This window comes from Oncorhynchus kisutch, linkage group LG20 (genome assembly GCF_002021735.2).
Source record: "Oncorhynchus kisutch isolate 150728-3 linkage group LG20, Okis_V2, whole genome shotgun sequence".
Classification (NCBI taxonomy): Eukaryota; Metazoa; Chordata; class Actinopteri; order Salmoniformes; family Salmonidae; genus Oncorhynchus; species Oncorhynchus kisutch.
This window is the reverse complement of record NC_034193.2, coordinates 43,160,613-43,181,308: the sequence shown is the minus strand read 5'-3', so window position 1 is coordinate 43,181,308 and position 20,696 is coordinate 43,160,613. Positions and strand designations below refer to the sequence as shown.

At 46.1% G+C, this 20,696-nt stretch overlaps 1 protein-coding gene across 1 annotated transcript; it reads right to left on the bottom strand.

Moving 5' to 3' along the window:
* Window positions 1–781: 781 nt before the first annotated feature.
* Window positions 782–20,161, bottom strand: LOC109865745 (insulin-like growth factor-binding protein 4). The gene is made up of 4 exons (XM_020454164.2): window positions 18,924–20,161; window positions 7,534–7,697; window positions 6,771–6,896; window positions 782–4,982 (listed from the first exon to the last, which is right to left on the bottom strand). Exons 1-4 carry the CDS (start codon window positions 19,282–19,284, stop codon window positions 4,845–4,847), a joined length of 789 nt encoding a protein of 262 aa, XP_020309753.1. The 5' UTR covers window positions 19,285–20,161; the 3' UTR covers window positions 782–4,844.
* Window positions 20,162–20,696: the final 535 nt, after the last annotated feature.

Below are 20,696 nucleotides of genomic sequence, written 5' to 3'. Positions count from 1 at the left end.
ATGAGTTTAAGAAGAAAGTTCTTTGTTTCTGGCCATTTTGAGCCTGTAATCGAACCCACAAATGCTGATGCCTGCAGACTGGAAAAGGCCAATCACATTTTTAAATCAAGCAGAAGATTCCACTTAAATCCCTACTGACTTCCCATTTTGGATTAGGCATAGGATTTTCTTCTGAAAGGTCCGGGGTATTTCCCATTCTGATTCAGGCACAGTTCGTCTTAAGCCTGTTGGGCTCGCCAATAGACTCAGTGGAACTAAGCAGCCTTGAACGTTTACTCTTGTGGTGGACCGTGCAGGTATTTCTAGAAGCGGTGGCAGTCACACTATTACGATGTATCATTCCTGAGGTATTCGTTGGACATGCCTCGAGTAATACTGTTAACGATGTGTATATTTAAGCGGAGCCTTCAAAAGTTACACCCGGCAAAAGACATTCATGAGATTTTTTCCCCCGATGTTCAGTTGACAGAAACTTCCGCAGTTTCTGACTCGGTCGGTTGACCTGTAGCTATGGTTGTGTGGTGGACCTGGAAAACAGTACTGAGATGATGTTTTTCTTAGCCTTTGATGATCCAGACATATTGATTGAAACAACCCGTTTAGAAGTGCACCCTCGGTTCTTGTGTAATCAGTATGGCCTACACTTAGCACAGTACACACTTTCCCTTGAACTCAGTATCTACCGTGTGGTGGAATATATTTGGTACATGATCTAACATACATGAACCGTTTAACTACATGCCAAGCAGACGTTTAGAGGGGGAAAGAATCAGGCGAGAGATCAGATGCTACACGTTTATGATTTCATTTCGATCTAATACAATGTATACAATTCTCTCATAGAGTAAACATTTCTAAGGTAACCAAATCATTATTCTGTAACAAGCATACATTCTTGCTGTGTTTTCTTCAATATTGCTAAAGCATGGCCCTGTTCTGGACCACACATACAAGATCTCGCCATGTTTAAACCCAGTATATAGTTAGGCTACACATGCAAAAGTTACCTTGAATCTTTTTACAGTAGAATTAACAGGTAAAGTCCAAGGCAAACAGGAATATCCCTCAGAAATACAAAATACAGTAGAGCAAAAGTTAGAGATCAAGTAATATCGTGTAGGTATACACAGTTGAATGTAAATTAAACACTGAAGGTCTTGGATCCAAAAGGAAAACCAGGACCATTGACTTGTAACATAGCACTACTTTACCTAGAGATAATATCTACAGTAGCACAGAAATGGAATGTTCTAGGATATTACTTTGTTTTACTTTTTATATAACCAGGCAAGTCAGTAAAGAACAAATTTGTATTTACAATGACAGCCTACTTGTAAAGATAAGGCCTTAGACTTATGTATGGTGTTTTTTCATTCAGTACATGACAAGGGATATCAACATTTAATGTACACAAAGCACTCCTATAGTTTTTGGGGTTTCACGCCTCAAATTACTCTTCCTTGTAACTTCTTTGGAGAAGCCTTTCATTGTTCATGTTACTTCATTGTGTTTTGAAATACAATAAACTTATCAGCTACAGTATATCCTCCTTCCTTAATACCATTTCCTATGTCTTTCTAGTTGGGAATGACATCAGTCGCTTTGTTGAAGTTGTGTGTGATTTATGGTTTAGAACAAGGATTTTTTTTACAATGAACATTTTGGAAATTTTTGGAATATGGGCTTTTCATTTGGGGGCTGCTGAGGTGGAACTCTGCTCTTAGGTAATCTAGGGGAATAGTGGATGCCATGGTGGAATGTGGTAGAAAGTAAGAGCATCCTGTTTCACTGAATAGCCTCAGAGGGCCAAAAATATGTTTTAGGGACTTGTCAATTGAGAAAAAGCTAATATGAACTATTAGTGATCATCAAGAGGCTCAGTTTCAAGGTTAATGACCCAGAAAGCAGGCAAAACTGGGCGTCGGTTCAACCAGCCCACTGGGGATGTTTGTTTGTCGGTCAAAGTTTTGGTCAAATGTAGGCTAAGTAAATGTCTACAGGTTAGTAATTAGTTCAGAAGATAAGTCATTGACTGAGGGACTGCTAAGTAAACTACAACACTATTACCATGCAATATCCCCATAGACCCTTTGGATAACTTTGGCAGTTTTTTAAAATTATTTTTATTTTTTTACAAGGAAGCAAGTTACAGATACAGTACAGTTGGCTAAGTCCACAATAATTATCTTTGGCCCGGCTCATGTCAGGTCATGTCACACATCGACCCAAATGTCTTTGATATTGTGATTCTGAATGGTAATGTAGCACAGCGGGTTTTCTATCTACTTTGTCCCCAGGCAGGGAGGTGTGAATGTTCAATGTTGCCTAATGAAATTAGATGTTTCTGTCCCAGGATGTACTACCCCATGGCAGCAATCACAGCCAGCACAACCGTGTTGAAGGGCATTGCTATGTTGGGCTTAGTTGGACTTGCTACAGTATGTGCTCTGCTGCTCTGGATAACAGCCAGAGGAAAGCCCTTGAATGACTTCTAGGCTCCTCTGTCAAACCAGAGGGGTATGTGAGAGAGAGAGAGAGTGAATGGTAAAAGCTGTGTGCCTTACGGACACAATGTGGCTTTGTGAGAGCAAATCAGTTGCGACACAAATGTAGCTGGAACTCCCGAGCTCTCTGTCACTCACACCGTCTCTGCTCCCTCTCCCTCTAGTCCATCTACTCACATCTCTGCTGACAAAAAGAGCTGCCTATCATTTGTAGGTCCATTTTTGGACAACCTGTCCTGCACTCTTCTTTCAGTTCTTGAAAGAGGAAGCAGGACAACTGCTGCCCACGTCCGTCTGGTTTACCCTCTCGGCCCTGTCCCCTCGCCTCGCTCTACAGGAAGCTAACTGTGCCAGTGTACTGTTAACACCAATAATGAATGTCCCGGCGAGATGAATCCTACCTGGAGTCAATTAGTAACCCAACTCTCTCAGGGGGATTAAGTGCACTATCCATTTCTAGAAATGACAAACGACCGACCTCGCTGAACTCACTGGTCAGACTGTCCTGTGTTCAAGGGTCGTCTTCTCTCCTACACTCCCTGTGGTCCACAGGTCAAGCCTGAGTCGGTCAATCAACCAATCACAACATAGATCATAGCCTGAGGGAACCCATCACCGATCTTTTCCACCCGTTTGCAATACAGTACAATCAAATCGCTGTAGGGATGTTAACAGTCGTGTCCATGTAGTGTATGCGGAAGGTATGTAGGAGTATGACGCACTAGGGAGTTTGTCCACATAATAATACAAATCAATGATTCCTTGGCTTGTATACTGCTTCATCGATGACGTCGAAACCTGATAACTGGCTCTGCCAGAGTACAAGTCAAGGGTGTTCACTTATACTGGAGGGTGTCCATGTATAAGCAGGATGCAATCTCTCTGTGAGGATTCCAATGCTATTATATAGACGTCTGGCGTTTCTCCGAACGTTTCAGCCAGCTAGCCATTACAGAGGCTGTCTAGAGCGGTTTTTTTTTTCTTCATCATTGCAGTCATAAAGTCCTCTTCCCTTCTATAGCCGCGAGAAGTTGTCACGAGCCACACGTGCTACAATCATGCAAAGTCGCACTACATTAGCCCATGAAACAGTCAGGCGGGTTAACTATAGTAATGCTCCCACTGATATCTGTGTATTTAGTTGTATGTTTTATTTCATCAATGCAGTATAAAAACTTGGAGATATTTGTGTGACAACTAGACAGTATTTGTGGTCAGTCACACATCTAGGCTATTCTAAGATCGCCCCCCTCATCTGGGAGTTTGTATCTCTGTCTCCTTCTAAAAACAATCCCCCAAAAAGCACAGGAGAAGAAAACCTTTTTTTTTGTTTTTTTTGGGCACAATGAGTGTATAGCGCCACTATAAATGACACAATACTGCCAACAAGCAGTCTCTTGGTTAGAAAGAAATCCTGTATATAGAAGCATATTCATACAAACATGAGAGCAGCAGCACTGGCGTCTTAGTACTTCAGCCCCAGCTGGAGAAACAAGATTATCCTATCAGCGGTGTACAGAGTCCCGAGCCCAGCTATGATGCCAGTCCCCCTGGACAAATAAGCCAGAGAGAGAGAGAGAGCTCCCAGTCAAAGAGAAGGGGGGAAACAGAGAGGAGGGAACAAAGGGGGGGGGGGGGGGGGGGGGGGGGGGGGGTAGCGGTAAAGCACATCTATTCTGGGCTCCTCTCAGAGGTACAGTTTATTCTTTCAAAAGTAATCTCTCTTTTCACTTCATGTCTCCAAGTGTTGTGAAAAGCTGCGGCTTATCATCAATTGGTAATTCTCTCTCTCTCTCTCTCTCTCTCTCTCTCTCTCTCTCTCATACACACTCCCAATAGTCATTATTTTCCACAGCTGCTGCTGAATGGTCGATGGTGAGTCATGTTAGGACACTTAACTCATGCGTAAAGATTTTCTGTTTTTTGTTTCAAAGAGGCTAAGAGATGGAAATCAGAGTTCAACTAGACTACACTAAACCAATGTTGTCCTGTTTTGAGAAGAATGTTTACAACACTTTTATTCGGGGGTCTGTTGTTTGCCACCTGTTATTTAAAGAAAGAGCATCTGCCTGACTTCACAGAAACGTAAAATACACACATGTGCTCAAAAAGATGCATACAGACATACGCTCACACACGAAAACAAACAATAGTAAAATCGCTAAATTCTATGGTTTCCTTTTATCTTTTTCATATCAAGCAAGTACCGTTAGCCTCACGTGAAGTGAGGCTTTAGGGTTAAGTCCTTTCCTTCCATAGTTGTAACTAAACAGCACCAGTAGAATTTGGCTGGCCCTAAGCCCTAGCCCTGGCCCCCCAGGGGCCCCGCCGGTCTCCTCCTCACTCTCTCATGGTTGCAGTCATTAGCTGGTGGCAGTCCAGTTCCCCCCGCAGCTCCAGGGGCCCTGGCAGCCTCATGCCCGTCTTCTGGTCTACACACCAGCACTTTCCTCGCTGCCCGTCACGTGCTGGCTGGCACTGTAGACACAAGAAACAAGACAGGTGTCAGTCACAAGCCAAATGGCATTTGTTGCACGATAGGCATATGATACAGATCAATGGCATAAGGTAGGGGCCTCCAAATACATTCAGCAATGGGATGGTGCGGGGTTGGAACATAGTTATAAATCATTTGTACACTGCAAATTGGCCGCAAGAATCTCAAACAGATATATTTCATTTCAAACCTTGATTACATTGTGATACGATCATATATGTCTCTCTATTTATGCATGGGAATACTTGGGAACAGATTTCCTAAATTAAAATCACTTTGAGCTGATTTCCTGGTGATTCTATAGTATTTTATGTCCAACAACGAAATATATATTTTTGGTTCAGAAAACTTGTCTCAGAAAATCGCAGGTACTCTGGCATAAACTGTTGCAGTTTCTTAATCGCACTTAAATTCCCTTAAAGCTGGATTACTTAACGGTGAAACGCCACGTCCGTTTGTGATATTACAACAACAAAGAAGTTACTGCAAGCAGCAAACACTTTTTGTCATCCTCGGACATCATTGCAAGCAACGATAGAAGAGCGCAATATGTACTGCAATATTTTTTTTACCATGCCGGACGACTCTCTTCAGCTCCGGAAACAAAAACAAAAACAATAACAACAGTGGTAGGGCGGTCAGTGGCGATGTTTCCACCCTACTGCGGATTCCATCTTTAAGGTACCTTCAAATTCAAACCACTGTTATATTTGACATTGTTCCCTTTGTTAATCACTTTCTCTCAAGCCCCTCAATCTCACCAGTGTGAATGTGGATCAATTGAATAGAATCTCAATGTTGTATGAATCACAACCACTGAGTGATAAATATCTGCACGTAGCCTGGGGTGGTTTTGAAACACCCCATCAGCCTGGCTCAACTTTCCTATTGAGATTCCTCCTGTGCAATGAAAAGATGCCAGATGACCTCTCATAACCTTAGTTATGCTCACAGAGGGTGCCGTGAAGTTCTACCACAATGCAGTTATAGTTCAACAGTGAACAGATGCCTTTTACACACTATAAAGAGCAGACAAGGGTACATTAACTGTGTTGCACAATCAAGTCTGAGCCCAGACTCTGATGCCCTTGGCAGGGTAAGACTTTTACCACAGACTCACTCTGTTACGCCTGTTGCGTCGTAGCGTATTCAGCTCCACAGAGCAACGAGCCTTATCGAGCTCCATGTTCTCAGATTCTTCCCCGTCTTATCTACAAAGTCGCCCATTTCAGACATAGCGGAGAAATAATTGCTTTTCGAAAAGCTAATGACATCTATCACTGCAGTGAAGCGATTACTGTCAACCCTTTTAGGTTAACCACTGTGTCGTGTTGTACGTGCACGGTTCAGCGCGGTTTTTCTTTGGTAAATCACTTTGCTTGTCTGTAGATGTGGAGTCTTGGCAGGAGAAAATGCTCACATAAAACAATGCTGTTACAAGGCCATTGTGTGTTTTGGCTAATAGAGCCGTGACAATGTTAGAGGGGTTTGTTTGCGTGGTGTGTTCTTATGCGCCTGTCTGATACCAGACCGAGTGAATGATAAAGACCTTCTACACAGACTACCTGGATAAATGTCTGCATCCAAAATGGCACGATATTCCTTGTAGTGGTCTACTTTTTTGGCAGTGGCCAATTGGGCTCTTGTTAAAAATAGTGCACTACATAGGGCATAAATAAGGTGCCATTTCAGAGTATTTTCAGAGTACTTCCTGAATAGTGCATAATATAGATGCCATTGGGATAAGGACTCCTTGTCAGTCGACAAACCTGCTTGGCATGGAAGTCTCCGTTCTTGTCACAGTTGGGTATGGGGATACTGTAGAGATCCTCATGGGTGCGAGTGTTGGACACCAGTCGGTCCAGCGCTCTCTGCAGCTCAGCACGACATGAAGCCTGAGGACGACAGGTGGAATTAGTCGGAAATCTGTTCAGCGATCATTCCACTCCTTGCCACTCCTGTTATGTTAATCTTTGGCATATGACACCTTAGAATAAGGAGTGGAATGTTAGCTAAACAGACTGGTACCCAGGCTAGTGCGGCCCATGTAGATGTTTGGGCATGTACGCCCATGTATGGTCATGTACGCCCATGTATGGTCATGTACGCCCATGTATGGTCATGTACGCCAATGTATGCTTATAGACGTCCATGTAGGTATCTGGAAATGGCAAAGAGTTTTATACTACCCTTTGTTGTTGATTTCAGTGAACACCTGGGTTTACGTTTCATGAGATGACCATTAAATGATGAGTCCTGAAAATAGCGAATAGGTTACACGCCGTTTGTAACCCAACTGCTAAACTCATGGATTTGGATCTGTAAAATAGTCCTTGAAAACACCTGTTAGACCTGTGTCGGTCTAGTAACAATACTCAACTGGACTCTAGTTGAAAGCTATGGGGTGACATTCTTTTTTATATCCAGAACCTGCTCAAATACTTTAAATGTGCGTATGTAATGTTTTCCTACACGTAACCTTTAGCTGTAGTCTTTTCCTATACGGAGGTGAACGGTGGTTGGTGCGCTCACCAGGGCAGCCTTTGGGTCCTCCCTGGCGTTGTTGCTTCTCTGATTGGTGGATTTGGCGGGGTGGCGGGCCAGGGTCTTCTGGATGCAGCGCTTGTCCTGGGGACTGCAGCGGATGTTGCTGTTGTTGGGGTGCTCAGGGATGGTCTCATCGTGCCTGTCCATCGCTGTGGGACACAACAGTTAACAATGAGTCGCAACAGTACAAGTCACCAACATTTTATTGAAGCCTTTATTTATCCCGTAAGTCCCATCAATGTCAATAGACCTTCTTTTTTTTTTACCAGGGAAACCTCTAGAGCTACAACCTACACAACACATGAAAGACTCGCACTCCCAACCCGTACAAGGTCGCAACTCATACAGTAGGGAGAACAAGTATTTGATACACTGACGATTTTGCAGGTTTCCCTACTTACAAAGCATGTAGAGGTCTGTAATTTTTTTATCATAGGTACACGTTAACTGTGAGAGACGGAATCTAAAACAAAAATCCAGAAAATCACATTGTATGATTTTTATGTAATAAATTAGCATTTTATTGCATGACATAAGTATTTGATCACCTACCAACCAGTAAGAATTCCGGCTCTCACAGACCTGTTCGTTTTTCTTTAAGAAGCCCTCCTGTTCTCCACTCATTACCTGTAATAACTGCACATGTTTGAAATCGTTACCTGTATAAAAGACACCTGTCCACACACTCAATCAAACAGACGCCAACCTCTCCACAATGGCCAAGACCAGAGAGCTGTCTAAGGACATCAGGGATAAAATTGTAGACCTGCACAAGGCTAGGATGGGCTACAGGACAATAGGCAAGCAGCTTGGTGAGAAGGCAACAACTGTTGGCGCAATTATTAGAAAATGGAAGAAGTTAAAGATGACGGTCAATCACCCTCGGTCTGGGGCTCCATGCAAGATCTCACCTCGTGGGGCATCAATGATCATGAGGAAGGTGAGGGATCAGCCCAGAACTACACGGCAGGACCTGGTCAATGACCTGAAGAGAGCTGGGACCACAGTCTCAAAGAAAACCATTAGTAACACACTACGCCGTCATGGATTAAAATCCTGCAGCGCACGCAAGGTCCCCCTGCTCAAGCAGTTTGCCAATGACCATCTGGATGATCCAGAGGAGGAATGGGAGAAGGTCATGTGGTCTGATGAGACATAAATTGGGATTTTTGGTCTAAACTCCACTCGCCGTGTTTGGAGGAAGAAGAAGGATGAGTACAACCCCAAGAACACCATCCCAACCGTGAAACATGGAGGTGGAAACATCATTCTTTGGGGATGCTTTTCTGCAAAGGGGACAGGACGACTGCACCGTATTGAGGGGAGGATGGATGGGTCCATGTATCGTGAGATCTTGGCCAACAACCTCCTTCCCTCAGTAAGAACATTGAAGATGGGTCGTGGCTGGGTCTTCCAGCATGACAACGACCCAAAACACACAGCCAGGGCAACTAAGTAGTGGTTCCGTAAGAAGCATCTCAAGGTCCTGGAGTGGCCTAGCCAGTCTCCAGACCTGAACCCAATAGAAAATCTTTGAAGGGAGCTGAAAGTCCGTATTCCCCAGCGACAGCCCCGAAACCTGAAGGATCTGGAGAATGTCTGTATGGAGGAGTGGGCCAAAATCCCTGCTGCAGTGTGTGCAAACCTGGTCAAGAACTACAGGAAACGTATGATCTCTGTAATTGTACCAAATATTAAGTTCTGCTTTTCTGATGTATCAAATACTTATGTCCATGCAATAAAATGCTAATTAATTACTTCAAAATCATACAATGTGATTTTCTGGATTTTTGTTTTAGATTCCGTCTCTCACAGTTGAAGTGTACCTATGATAAAAATGACAGACCTCTACATGCTTTGTAAGTAGGGAAACCTGCAAAATCGGCAGTGTATCAAATACTTGTTCTCCCCACTGTATGTGTCACACCACAAGAGTTGAAACAATAGACCATGCCATTTTTGACTAGTTTCTCTGTCAATTACACCTTCTCTCAGAGGCTTTTCGCAATTTGTTGATTGCATGAAAATGTATAATTTAATGTACCTAATTTTACAGTATATCACTGATCTGACCCAACCCAAATGTTGTCATACCAACAGAGAGATATATTTCCATAAATATGTGTATGTGACCAATAACATTTGATTTGATGAAAACACCATGGGGAATTGTAGGCTAAGAACCAGGCTTAGCATCAAGGACAAACAGTGGTGTTCCCACTCAGAGGGGTATAGTACAGTAAATGCCCCCCCCCCCCTCCTCACTGCCTGCCTACCCATTGTGGCCTGTGCCACATTTACCTTGCAATAATTCTCCAGTTCTATGGCCCTGCAGGCAGCCAGCTGTTTCCTCAGGAAACTGCCCCCACCCCACTTCCATCTCCCCTACAGCAACAACAAAAAAAACTCACTGTGCCAGATGGAGATTGGAAGAGGGTATTTTGCAGTGTCACAAGGTGCCGGTGGGCAAACGTATGGAGTGTGGAGAGCTTTACAGCTGTTTTGTTCTGGCTTGACTGTTCACCTGTGGCCTTTGCAGGGTTGGTTGGTAACTCAAACACATTTTTTCCCCCCACCAACTGTTCTTTGCTGTTCTGCTTGTGACCTTTCATGGGTTGGCACTGCAACCATGGCACCCAGAGCCTGGGCTTTTGTGCTTCCTTGAGCTTTGTCTGTCAGATCACTGGAAAGATCAAAGCACGAATGGCGTCTCACATCAGTGTGGCATTAATGCCAGTTGCTTCTGGGAACCTACTTTCTGTCATGGTCAGATCTTCTGCATTGCTCTCTCTGACCTTTCTAGATTTACCAAGGGAATTCACTCTGTAATTAGGATTAAATAGCAATTAGCTATCAACAGGTTTAGTTGTGAAGTTATTTTTGCTATTGAACAATGGATAGACTAGCCTACTCATGAGGTAAGGTGGCCTTTGGCTGTTTCAGACTCGGGGTAAGGGGTTTTGCCATTAGCTATTCTAGTCACATTTCAGTAATGACACGAGAGGTTTACATTTCTATACCGTACCTCTCTACATGAGGTTGAGGTGAGGGAGTTGATCTAAAGTTGATTGACAGGCTGTGTTCTGCCGACCGGGGGTTTGTATGTTTCTGTTGGCCTTTACTCATCAGCACTTTCCGCCAGACCCAGCACGACTTCTGCTGTTTTCCCGTCTCCCTATAAATCATTCTTTCCCTCTTTTGCCATTTAGCCAGTTTGCCGAATCCATGCTCCTTCGGAGTGCCATTTCATACAAGCCCAACGTTATTTAAAAGTGGGTCAGGGGGGGTGCCATGTCCTGTTTGTTGCCACCGCTGTTCTCCGGGCAGGAAGCTGCTGCTTCGGGAGGATTGTGTCAACATCTCCGTTTCAAACACAGGCAGGCTGAGGCACAAGGCAGACTGCTGTGATGAATAATAGAAAGGACGGGGGGGACGCACTTCGGGGGGGAACGCACTCCGGGGCGGACGCACTCCGAGGGGGAAAAAAAATCCAAGTAATAATCTTCTTTTAATACAAATGGATCATGTTAAACAAACAGGAGGAAGAAAAGCCAGGGCCAGAACCATTTCGGGTTCCTTTGTCAAGAGCGAAGGCGAAGAACACAAGCATGGACAGTGTGCGGTGTTCACTCGCATCCAACCCCAGCCACAGGTGGATAGCCAAGATAAAGAAAGACTCGGTTTTACGACTGTTCTGATAAAGGTTCTATCATTTCCCTCTGTTTTTGACAGCGTTGAATTAATAAAAAATAAAAAAAGGCCGTGAACATGTCAACCCGGGGAGGTTCGTGTAGAGTTCATGTGGGGTTCAAGAGCTGCTGAATCCCTCGAACCGTCGGCATCTCCCGTCGTGTCGTTGAATTAATGCAGACTTGTCTGCCACTGACCCAGTTGCAAACCGTTTTTCGGCCATTTGCTCTGACTTGACCTTCCTCCGGCGAGGTGTTTGCCAGGGAATGTCGGCGGTGTGTTTCCCCCCCAACTCCCAGCCCACCAGAGGTTCAGAGGGTGGCATCAAACTCCACTGTTCCAGTTGCAGCTGTCACTGGGAGTCTGGACGGAGCATGTGAACTAGTCTCAACACTGTCCCGGGGGACATGTCTGGCTCCGTAGGCTGGACTTGGTTACGCTACATAGCATTATAGCACGTCAGCTAGCGAGACGCTTATCGTCGGCCGTCATTGCATCAGTGGAAATCTGGGTGAGGAGACAGTGGGCGTTTGGCACGCTTGAATGTAAATAGTGCACGTGTGACACAGTTTGTCGCCCACTGCATATCTTATGTCAAGTCATTGCTCTTTATGTAAGCTGGCAATAGCAAGAATGTGCACAATGTGTTGAACTAAAGTGTTACCCTCCACCTTTTTGGGGGGTAATTTAAGCTTATTGGTCCATAGTGCTTTGTGTGGCATATTTCTGTACTGTAAAACAATACAGGTGGACATTATTACAATAAAAAGGGATGTGCTCAAAACTACCCTTCCCCTTTTTCCCCCCTTCAACTTTCATTTGACCTCTCTGCTTCATGAAGCAGCCGTGAATCGAGGTAAGTACCCCACAAAAGTGGGCCAAAATGATTTACCCATGAAATAAGAACTGAACCATAATTACTGGTTGGTTTGGGTGTTTTTTGCTCATGTACAGTAAGGATATCCCACAGAACAGGATCACGCACCAAAATACAACAACGTAAAACATTACAGCAACACACCACCCGTGGCAACAGTAACACGGTTCGTAGTGATTAAGCACATTTTGATTGCAGTACATTTGAGTCTCTGGATCATTAGATAGATAAGTGAGTCATTGAATTTATACATGAAATGTTTAGTGTGCAAACTGTGCGTAGATACATAACAACGGGCTTAACTCAGAATGAACGAACGACTGTTCAAACAATGCACCGTGGGCTGAGTCCCCTGCCAGATGTTCCCCTGCCAGATGTTCCCCTGCCAGATGTTTGTGATATACGTGTTTACATGGGATGTTTCCAAACAAAGCGTGATGGGAGCGGTTGCTGTTTAATACGTTCACACATGAACTCACACAGTTTACGAGGGACTTTGATCTCACCGGGCTCCGAGGATTAGGCGTATTTGAATTTGACGACCAGCTAGCGAGCGCTCAGCGTCGCTCTGTGTCGTTACTCGGCGTCCGTTGGTTTGTTTGTGCATCTGTGTCTCCACAGCTCTGACACCAGGGGGAGGGGGGGGGGGGGTCTTAAATCCATGGCTCCAATGGAGGGAACAATTAGCTAATCACATTTACTGAGTTCTGCTGCAGAAAGCCCAGCTGTACAAATGGGATAAATACCCAAAGTAAGCAAATAATAAGGACCTAAACACGCCCTCGGGGACATCTGCAATTGGTTTGCCTTATTCCCCAACATATCCTCATTGGCCACAGAGAAATGATTGTATCAGTTCCATAATTCCAGTGAGCACACAGACAAGTGTTTTCCTCACAGCGTAAGAAGAACAGGAGTTGTGGGATGGTTGACAAGAACAGATGGCTGACTAGACTAGTGCCACTGATCGGGCCTGCCTAAATGCAGATTCATACTGTACATCAGACACATGTGGCTCCTGTAAGCTTACCACCTGCGTGAACTGCATTCGCAACACCTTATGTCAGTAATGACATTCCCATTGACACCTGTATCTGCTTGTAAGTACTACACATTTCCGAGTTTAAAAGGTTCGCGGAGCATTTGAATATGACACCAAAAGAGACCCCCGTTGGAATGTTTGAATGGATTCCAAGCCCTCATAATGATTTCTAAGAATCAGGATTGCGAGAGAGTTTCCAAGAATCGGTTATTAGGGAACTGCATGAGATTTGCAGGACATGATAAGATGCTAAATGTACTCCAGTATTTACAGTTGCTATGGAAATTGAGTTTACTAATACTGCAGCTTTGAACTTGAAGGAATGTAACAGAAGGCAGAGAGTAGATAGCATCTGGACATCTATCCCTCAGATTTAAATGGTCTGTGCGTCGGTCCATGGAAATGGTAGGCTAGCTTTGGGAAAAGTTTATTGACAAAACGTGTGAAAATGTTATATTCCGAGTATTGACCATTTGCTTTCTGGTATGCTGTCAATTCAGGATCAGTTATACTCTTCCCCCTACGGTGTCCTTGTCTTTGGGAATCTGTTCCATAAAAAAAAATAAAAAAAATCTATTTTTATCAGACATGCTCACTGTTGCTAGGTCTGGGGCAGTGCGGGAAGCGTCTCAAGGAGATGTACCCCTCGGTTTAATAATGGATAAACCCGGCAAAAGTGCCACAAAGGAACTCGTACACTTGTGGCTTGGGTTTTTCTCTCTTCCTCTCTCTTCCTCTCTCTGTTCTCTCTCTCTCTCCCGTTTTTCCTGTCCGTCTGGCGCATGGGTTTCAGAGGCGCTGCACTGAAGTGTTGATGTAAGACTTATTGAGTAGGGCTACGTTGGGGGGGGTTACTTTGCCTTCATGACAGGACTCGGGGGAGGGTCGGGGGGGGGCGGGTCAACCGAAGCTCAACACTGGGATAGTAGGATTCCAGAACACTGAAAACAAAACAAAACATCCAAACATTTCGACGCCGTTTAGCATTTCATCAATCGCTGACACCCACTAGCTTGTCGAGAGAGTTTACGAGAACTCCCAAACCGCTGAACATTCACACTTTAGCCCACTTCGGCTTCAGCGCCGCTCGTCTCCAACGGACAGCACAATGGCGTGGATGGCGAAGTCATTCAGTAAACAATGTTTAGGGAAAAACATTCAGCCAGATGAAGCAATTCAGAGGACGGTACGAAGCCAAAACCAAGACCGTCCACCTTTTTATCATGCACTAAACAGCTTTCCCCCTCTCTCTGATTCCGTTTAGTCACGCTATGTGCTGGCCTAACCTAGGCTGGCCTCGCACAGAGCAGAAGGCTCTCATTTCTGCTCTGGCAGCAAGCGTGCCGATGAGCTCATCCTAGCAGAGCTGGACGGTGGACGATGCGCTCCGGGGCAGGGGGGGAGAGGAGCAGCAACCCACCCAGGCCCAGGGGGAAACTGATGCAGCAGAGCTGGGCGATGCGCTCCGGGGCAGGGGGGGAGAGGAGCAGCAACCCACCCAGGCCCAGGGGGAAACTGATGCAGCAGAGCTGGACGGTGGGGCGATGCGCTCCAGGGCAGGGGGGGGGGAGATAGTTCACCTTCATTACCGATAACTGTTGGAGGTCCCGGCAGCGGTGCTGCTGGTGAAAGAAGCGATGTTGGAACCATCAGTGTGGATGAAATCTGGAACAAATGAGTGAATGGCTTCGTAGGCGGTGCGCTTATTTTTTTTTACGATCGCTACCAAACTTCTTTGGCCTAATAGAAATCGCCACCATGAAAGACTGCCTACGAGTTCCCCCTGCTTTGGGAGGGAAGAGAGGAAGAATAACATAAAAAAGGCAAGGAACAGTTTCATCTCCTGCCATCTGAAGAATACGATGGAACAGGAATAGCAGATAAGCCATACAGTATTATATGTTAAAGTGGAACCAGACCTCTGCTGCTGCAGTAGGAAGAAGACTACCGTGAGAAGGGGGGAAAGACAGGGGTTGTATCAAGATGTCTGCAGAGGGAAATGAACAAGACATCTCCAGTAAAAGAGGAGTCAGTCAGTCAGACATCTTGCAGTGCCAGCGAAGAGGAGGAGGAATGGGGCCATGAAGAGAGTGAGAATGAATTACTGATTGCAGAGAGCTCTAATAGCCTGAGACTGGCCGCACTCCATTACAGAGTCATTTCATACAGGCAGACAGGCAGCTTTTATTACCTCCTCTTGTTAAACACACACACACACACCCACACTCACACTCACACCCACACACACACTCACACTCACACCCACACACACACACACACACACACACACACACACACATACACACGGTTCCCTGCAATACAACACACACACACACATGACCACGTATTAACATGCTGAAATCAATAACAGGATACACACAGAGATGGACATACATTCACACATATGGTGCATACGCCAACATATACTGCAGCTACATCAGTACACTCACAAATATATTCAAATACACTTATAATGTATTCTCACACATTTACATTCAGTTCACGCTCACACTACATGACCAAGAGCATGTGGACACCTGCTCATTGGACATCTCATTCCAAATCATGGGCATTAATATGGAGTTGGTCCCCCCTTTGCTGCTATAACAGCCTCCACTCTTCTGGAAAGGCTTTTCACTAGATGTTGGAACATTGCTGCAGGGTCTTGCTTTCATTCAGCCACAAGAGCATTAGTGAGGTCGGGCACCGATGTTGGGCGATTAGGTCTGGCTCGCAGTCAGCATTCCAATTCATCCCAAAGGTGTTCGATGGGGTTGAGGTCAGGGCTCTGCGCAGGTCATTCAAGTTCTTCCACACCAATCTCGACAAAACATTTCTCCATGGACCTCAATTTGTGCCACAACGAGGCTGAGCCGTTGTTGCTCCTAGACATTTCCACTTCCCAATAACAGCACTTACAATTGACATGGGCAGCTCTAGCAGGCCAGAAATGTGACGAACTGACTTGTAGGTGGCATCTCATGACGTGCCCTGCTGAAAGCCACTGAGCTCTTCAGTAAGGCCATCTACTGCCAATGTTTTATCTATGGAGATTGCATGGCTGTGTGCTCGATTTTACACCCCCGTCAGCAACGGGTGTGAATGAAATAGCCAAATCCACTCATCTGAATGGATGACATAACTTTCTATATATAGTGTACGTACACACACACACACACACACACACACACACACACACACACACACACACACACACACACACACACACACACATATACACTGAACACACACGCAAAAACATATACAAACCCACACACAGAGCACGGAAATTTGATCACGCTTGTCGCATCCGATGTGAGTAAGACCTTTAAACAGGTCAACATTAACAAGACCGCAGGGCCAGATGGATTACCAGGATGTGTACTCCGAGCATGAGTCTGTAAAACCAACATGTTTCAAGCAGACCAAGAACACTAAGGTAACCTGCCAAAATGACCGTAGCACTCATGTCTGTAGCCATGAAGTGCTTTCAACGGCTTTCATGGCTCACATCAACACCATTATCCCAGAAACCATAGATCCACTCCAATTTGCATACCGCCCCTAACAGCTCCAAAGATTATGCAATCTCTATTGCACTCCACACTGCCCTTTCTCACCTGGACAAAAGGAACACCTATGTGAGAATGCTATTCATTGACTACAGCTCAGCGTTCAACACCATAGTGCCCTCAAAGCTCATCACTAAGCTAAGGATCCTGGGACTAAACATCTCCCTCTGCAACTGGATCCTGGACTTCCTGATGGGCCGCCCCCAGGTGGTAAGGGTAGGTAACAACACATCCGCCATGCTGATCCTCAACACGGGGGCCCCTCAGGGGTGCGTGCTCAGTCCCCTTCTGTACTCCCTGTTCACTCATGACTGCACGGCCAGGCACGACTCCAACACCATCATTAAGTTTGCCGATGACACAACAGTGGTAGTCCTGATCACCGACAACGACGAAACAGCCTATAGGGAGGAGGTCAGAGACCTGGACGTGTGGTGCCAGGACAACAACCTCTCCCTCAACGGGATCAAGACAAAGGAGATGATTGTGGACTATAGGAAAAGGAGGACTGATCACACCCCCATTCTCATTGATGGGGCTGTGGGGGAGCAGGTTGAGAGCTTCAAGTTCCTTGGCGTCCACATCAACAACAAACTAACATTATATATTTTTTTTACCTTTATTTAACCAGGCAAGTCAGTTAAGAACACATTCTTATTTTCAATGACGGCCTGGGAACATTGGGTTAACTGCCTGTTCAGGGGCAGAACGACAGATTTGTACCTTGTCAGCTCGGGGGTTTGAACTCGCAACCTTCCGGTTACTAGTCCAACGCTCTAACCACTAGGCTACGCTGCCGCCCCGACATGGTCCAAGCACACCACGACAGTCTTGAAGAGGGCACGACTAAACCTATTTTTGGCATGGGTCCTCAGATCCTCAAAAGGTTCCACAGCTGCACCATCGAGAGCATCCTGACTGGTTGCGTCACTGCCTGGTACGGCAACTGCTCGGCCTCCGACCGCAAGGCACTACAGAGGGTCGTGCGTACAGCCCAGTACATCACTGTGGCCAAGCTTCCTGCCATCCAGGACCTCTATACCAGCCGGTGTCAGAGGAAGGCCCTAAAAAATTGTCAAAGACTCCAGCCACCCTAGTTAGAGACTGTACTCTCTGCTACCGCATGGCAAGCTGTACCAGAGTGCCAAGTCTAGGTACAAGAGGCTTCTAAACAGCTTCTATCCCCAAGCCATAAGACTCCTGAACGTCTAATCAAATGGCTACCCACACTATTTGCTTTGCCCCCCCCCCCTCTTTTACACTACTGCTACTCCCTGTTATTATCCATGCATAAGTCCCTTTAATAACTCTATTATTATTTTACTGCTGCTCTTTAATTATTTGTTCTCATTCTTCTTCTTCTTCTTTTTTTAAACTGCATTGTTGGTTAGGGCTTGTAAGTGGGCATTTCACTGTAAGGTCTGTTGTATTCGGCGCATGTGACAAATAACATTTGATTTGATGTGATACATCCATACACACACACGCTCAGCCATTACTATCCCCACAGTGCTTCTCTCTCTGAGCGATACCTTTTCTGCTATGTCTAAGGCAGAAGGTGCCCTTTTGCTGTGTACGGCCGGGTGCAAAACAGCGGGGGGACTGTGTGCTCTCAGGTCAGGCCATGCGTGAAGAGCTGGTGTGTGTGCTCTGGGCCGAGGCTTAGCGGAGATTAGAGCAAACAAGCAGCACATTGCCACACCCTCCCCAGCTCAGGTAAGAGCAGGGAGCAGGGAGAGAACACTCTGGCCCAGCCCCGGTACCCTGGCCCACTTAACTGCGTATGGTCCAACTGGACCGGCTAGGATCCAACATGAGAGAGGGAGAGAGAGGAAGAGAGAGTGTGAAGAGACCAACCAGTCCGCCAGGCTTGATTTTACAGCTACATCCTGTTGTATACAGTACTAACCTGGAAAACGACTGAGCCTATTGAGGTGGCGGTGTTCTCATGCACACATGTCCTAGTTCTGGGTAGGCGTGCGAGTGCACCACTAAGAGTGTTGCGCACAGTAGCCGAAAATACAATATGGAGAGTCGGACCACAACTGAAGAAAAGAAGGAGGGATAACATAATGCATCACCCATTTTTAACAGAGGGTGACCACCAGTGATGACACCTGCACATACAGCCACATCAGTGGACCATCGTTAAAGATACCGGTATCCCGCAACCACACCTTCCCTATTGTCTCACCTGAGTTCTCTTCCACATCCCTCTCGTCGGTGCACACTCCCTGGCCATGCATGAGCGAGTGGAGGGGCCTCTCCACGTTCCGCGGCGGGTAGCAGCGGAGCCCCGTGCCACAGCGGGGTGAGTAGACGCCGCAGTGCACCCCCTTGGCCAGGGCGCAGGTGGGGCAGCAGCCGCAGCCCGCCTCCCTCACCGTCTCTTCGCAGCTGCCATCAGGCAACTGGCAGCTGGCCAGCCGCTCCTCGGAGCACACAGGGCAGCGGATGGCCTCCTCTGTCAGACACAGGGTCGCCAGCGAAAGGGCGCCCACCGCCCACAGGCCCCAGCAGGGCGGCGCTATAGCCGCACCGCCACCTCGCACCATGGCAGTCCCGAAGGCGTAATCTCAAATCTTTGCCCTTGATTTCTCTTGCACTTCCTGCAGTTTGTTTGTTAGTATTCCTTCTGTTTCTCTGCTCTCTCACCCACAACTGTTTGGTCTCTGCTTTAGTTTTGGAGGGTAAGGAATGGGAGGGAGGCGGTTGGAGGGTTTGGTCTTTGATGCTGCCCGCTGGTTGGTGTTTCGGGTGGCAGGGGTTTTGGCAGGAGTTGGAACACAATGTCCCCGCTGTTTTACCTCGCCTTTTTTTTTAGGCTTGATTTCCTAGCCCTAGGATGTTTGGGAGGTTGGAAAAAGAATGCAGGTAGATCAAAGAATGTTAAATATCTAGTCCTTGCTCTCCCATGCGACGAAAGTCTTTAAGTCTTTGAGTCGCACAAAGTGGTTATTTGTTGGGAAGTAAGAACAAATGTCCACTGGTCTATTTAGGTGAGTCTTTGTCCCTTCAAGAAGAATTCACACAGAGCCCATGAAGCCTTTTATAGTGCAAAGAGAAACGTCTGTGGTTTGCCAATGTCCAGGTGTAGGGAAGGGGCGTCAAGTTTTTCAAGTTGAGTAGCAATTTCCTCTTCCATATGGGGTGCAGTGCAATGGGTTGCTCCTGAGAATGGCTCTACACGAGTGGCTCTTCTTGGAATTTATACTGCTGGCCAATGGACACGCCTCCTTCTTCAGGGGGAGAGGAGCTGAAAGGCACAGGGAAGAAATGCCAGGCTCAAGCGCTCGCGCTCTCTCTCCCTCACTCTCTCTTTTCCTCTTGCTGTCGCTCACTCATGCTCTCACACAGACACACACACATGCTCTCTCCCTCACGTTTTCTCCCTCAATCTTGAATGCTCGCACAGAATTGCAGGGAAGAAAGACTGAGCTGAACCACTCTCCACCCACCCACACACACACACACACACACACACACATTAACTCTCTCTGTACCCACTCTCACTCTCTCTTTTCCTGTGTTGAATATTCACAGAACGAGTATCTCACTTTTTGTCCCCTTATAACACAGAATCACACCGACAAAATATGTAACTAAAGCTTTCCCCTCTCTCACATTTCAGACTCAAGAGCTGGCAGCACCTTCATCCTAACACAATGACTGTGAACACAAAAAATTGCTAACTCGCATCATTACAATAGCTTGCCGTGAACCACTAACCCCTACTCTCCCCTCTCTCTCTTTCTCATCCCCCCTCTCTCATTCTCTCTCTAAATACACACTAGCCTGAACATGAACATGCACTCTGACACACACAGAGAGAAAAACGTATCTGGAAAGCTATTATTCTCACTCGCAGTAAAAGGCATTCATACACACACAAAGGGGATAAAGGAAACCACTTCCATGCCATCTTAAACTCTCTTTCACAAACACACACACATACACCTCCAGCTAA

What these genes read in the sequence shown, in the direction of transcription:
- LOC109865745 (XM_020454164.2), bottom strand. Translation starts at nt 19,284, where the DNA reads ATGGTGCGAGGTGGCGGTGCGGCTATAGCGCCGCCCTGCTGGGGCCTG. An exon ending in AGGACCCAAAGGCTGCCCTG is followed by an intron (nt 6,897 to 7,533) that starts GTGAGCGCACCA and finishes TGTCGTCCTCAG; the next exon opens with GCTTCATGTCGTGCTGAGCT. An exon ending in GAGACTTCCATGCCAAGCAG is followed by an intron (nt 4,983 to 6,770) that starts GTTTGTCGACTG and finishes TTGTGTCTACAG; the next exon opens with TGCCAGCCAGCACGTGACGG.